Source organism: Sesamum indicum, unplaced genomic scaffold (assembly GCF_000512975.1).
Source record: "Sesamum indicum cultivar Zhongzhi No. 13 unplaced genomic scaffold, S_indicum_v1.0 scaffold00259, whole genome shotgun sequence".
In the NCBI taxonomy this organism is placed as follows: Eukaryota; Viridiplantae; Streptophyta; class Magnoliopsida; order Lamiales; family Pedaliaceae; genus Sesamum; species Sesamum indicum.
The window spans coordinates 19,007-22,082 of NW_011628153.1; the positions used below are offsets into that span (position 1 = coordinate 19,007).

At 37.9% G+C, this 3,076-nt stretch overlaps 1 protein-coding gene across 1 annotated transcript in view; it reads right to left on the reverse strand.

The window, feature by feature from the left end:
* Positions 1–651: 651 nt before the first annotated feature.
* LOC110011431 overlaps positions 652–3,076 on the reverse strand; it is a 3,259-nt gene continuing 834 nt past the window's right edge. Inside the window, exons 3-5 of the mRNA XM_020691505.1 lie at positions 1,253–1,302; positions 979–1,133; positions 652–756 (exon numbers count right to left, since the gene is read on the reverse strand). Coding sequence (XP_020547164.1) covers positions 652–756; positions 979–1,133; positions 1,253–1,302 — 310 coding nt within the window. The remainder of the gene's footprint in view (positions 757–978; positions 1,134–1,252; positions 1,303–3,076) is intronic.

A 3,076-nucleotide genomic window follows, 5' to 3' on the forward strand; every position in this document is an offset into this window, starting at 1 on the left:
GATATCCATTTATATGTGTAAAAAAGCATTTGGTTCATCTTGACAGCATAAATACCTTTAGAGCACTTTCTACCAGTCAAATAAACAGCTTAATTGTGAAAACGGTGTCTAAACAAGTCGACTAATTCATTTGAAATAAGATCTGGCAGCTTATAAGATCCCTTGTCTATATGTTCTTTTTTTTTTCTCAAGCTTAATCATATAGTCTCCATTTTTTATGAGTAACGACAGATCCCCACACAGGATCAAGGAATTTGGCATACCTGCAAGCACTCATAAGCATTCTGCACTGCCAGAAACTTCTCCCTCCCTTTAGGATTTTTGTCTGAATGATACTTCATTGCAAGTTTCCTATACTGTCTCTTGAGCTTTTCCTCATCAATATACTCAATCTGCTTTGATATATCAGGTATCTCCTCAACTAACTCAAAACTTGGTTTCTTAGGGGCGTCGTCTCTGGATACTTCATCAATGGAAATCTCTAGTATCTTGCAAGCTTCTTCTTCAGAAAGGTCTATTGGCCTTCGAGTTAACTCTTCTCTCCACATTACTAGCAATGATTGCAAAAACTCAACATGTTCAACAATAGGCCAATTAGGAAATCTAATTTCATCACATAAGTTTCGAAGAAAATAACAATGACACCACATTTCATCTTTCAGCTCTGGATGTCACTGGTGGCACTGGAGCATAGTCATATGAGAAATGACAATGCTGTGACAATTTCTGAGGGAAATCACCAAGATGCTGAAGAACCTAATCAAATAAAACTGAGAGTTAAATGCAGGACTTATTTGCATTGAGGATGACTCAAGTACCACCATGTTTTAGAATGTAAATACTAAATGTTAACAAAAGAAGCTTGGGGTGAAAGACAAGTAGCAAACTCCAGTTGCAGATTCAGGGCTACCTGACGGATCAGATTTTCTGCTTGCATCTTGTGTGTCCAAATAATATCATAGTGTCAGAATCAGAAACCATTGCTGCGGCAAAAGCAACTGGGCCGCTACGTTCCAGTACATAAAGCAATGACTCAGGTAAGAGGCCGCCCAAAACACTTCGTTTCGCCAAAGGTAGAGAAGAGGAAACTGCAGCTTCCTCACCACCATGAAAAGCTTGATAAACATGAGTCACTGAGAAGAGTTGGGCAATTGAAAGAAGATTAGATCCAGGGTAAGCCAGAGCAGAATAAAATGCGCCTGTACTGTATAATTGGATCATTGCTTTTGGGTTCCTAGTAAAGTAACTATACAGCAGAGCAGCAACAGCATCAACAATAGTTGGTTCACCAGAAAGCATTGCCTGCACATAAGAAATAGAGGAAAGAGTTTGGTTCATTAACTGAAGCTCTGAAATTGAGAAACAATGTGCATATTGAGGGAGCCACCATCAGGCCACTGCCTAGTTCAGCTTAAAAACAAAAGAAAAAATAACGAAAACATCTCAAACCTGTGTGGAAGGCAAAGAAAGGAACAAAAGTTACCCCACTTCCAAAGTGAAAGTGTTATAATATAATTACCATGAAAAGGCACAAGAGAATATGAAAAGTTGCATCTTTAAAACACCAGGAGTTTAAGGATACTAGTAAACGTGGATATCCTAAGTGCATATTACAGGGAAACTATATCTTAGTTTAAGGAGGTGCAATAGTTCCAGTGACCCTTCCACAGTTGTTTGCTCAATCAGTCTCCAATGGGCATCTCATGTGACGATAAGCATAAATACCGGACAACTGACTCCCATTTTAAATGGCTTGCAAGGCAACCGGTTTATTGTAGGATAAAGCTCTGATCCTATTTTACTCTACGTGCCACACATCAATCTTTTATGTAACCAAGCTCATAACCAAAGGAATGCTTTAAGGGGCCCAGTGCTTTATGTACGTGAAAGAATGGCCTGATCATTGAAGCGAGTAAAGATTGAGGGAAGGGAAAAACAAAATGAACAGCCCTTCATAATTCTTTTGAACCAACTTGTACCAGATCTACGTACAAGAAAAATTTAGAACTCTTTTAACAGAAGTCGGAAATGCTGTACACCGCCCTCGCATATCCATCAACATAATCCTCGACTTACTATCCCTAAGCGAATACAAATCATAGAACTGCCAGATTGAAAATCTCAAATATTTGAGGACAAAGGTTGATGGAACTTATTCGAAACCACATATCAACCTTTACATTTTTCAGGCTCTCCAGGTAGATAAACAAAAGATACAATAATAAGCATAACTTTCTGCGTTTTTAGCAATTTTTTATTCTAATAAGTCTGAGTAGATTTTTCAGTTGGCCAAATTGGGACAAGAGCACACACAACCAATAGAAGGACAGGCACTTAAAAATATTACTTGTGCAACATGTGGAAGACAACGTGAGCTTGACAAGATCCTCTTTACTCTGGGGGTTGGTGTAACAATCTCTAGCATCATCTATATTTGAATGAGGGGCTACCATACTGTAAAATATGGACAATGCCACATCTCCTACCTGAAAAAGAACACGCCCGTTTTAGGAACATTGTAAAACAAACATACCCAACTATAGGTAGGTGTATCAAGTAAAGACTCCTTCCATGTCATTATTTGTCCCTTTGGTGCAGGAAAAACAGAAATTTCTCTACCATAGATATCCTATTTAAATAACAAAGTAAATAAGAAAGAACCTCGTTCAGTAACCAATGAACTCCAATTCTCAAATTGAACAGCCTGCTTAATTATTTCAAAGTTTCAGATCTAGATCTATTAACAAGTTGCATATTTCAGAGACCAAATGCAATAGAAGGGTTTTGGGGGTAGCTGATCATAAACCAATCTTGACTAGCATAATCATTCATGATACATGTACTCACAGAGCTTCACAACTCAGTAAATTACTAAATGAAACAATACTTGAGCACGAGCTTATCACTTTCAATCTTACCCAAACTGACCCAAAAAAAGTAATATCACTAATAACGTCTACATAAGACCAAACTGTATAGAATATCCTAAATGTAGCATCAAACATCCCATCCCACAACAACGGACCAGAGCATTGTCCAAATAGTTAGATGCAAAAATCCCAGAGATTGCAATTGC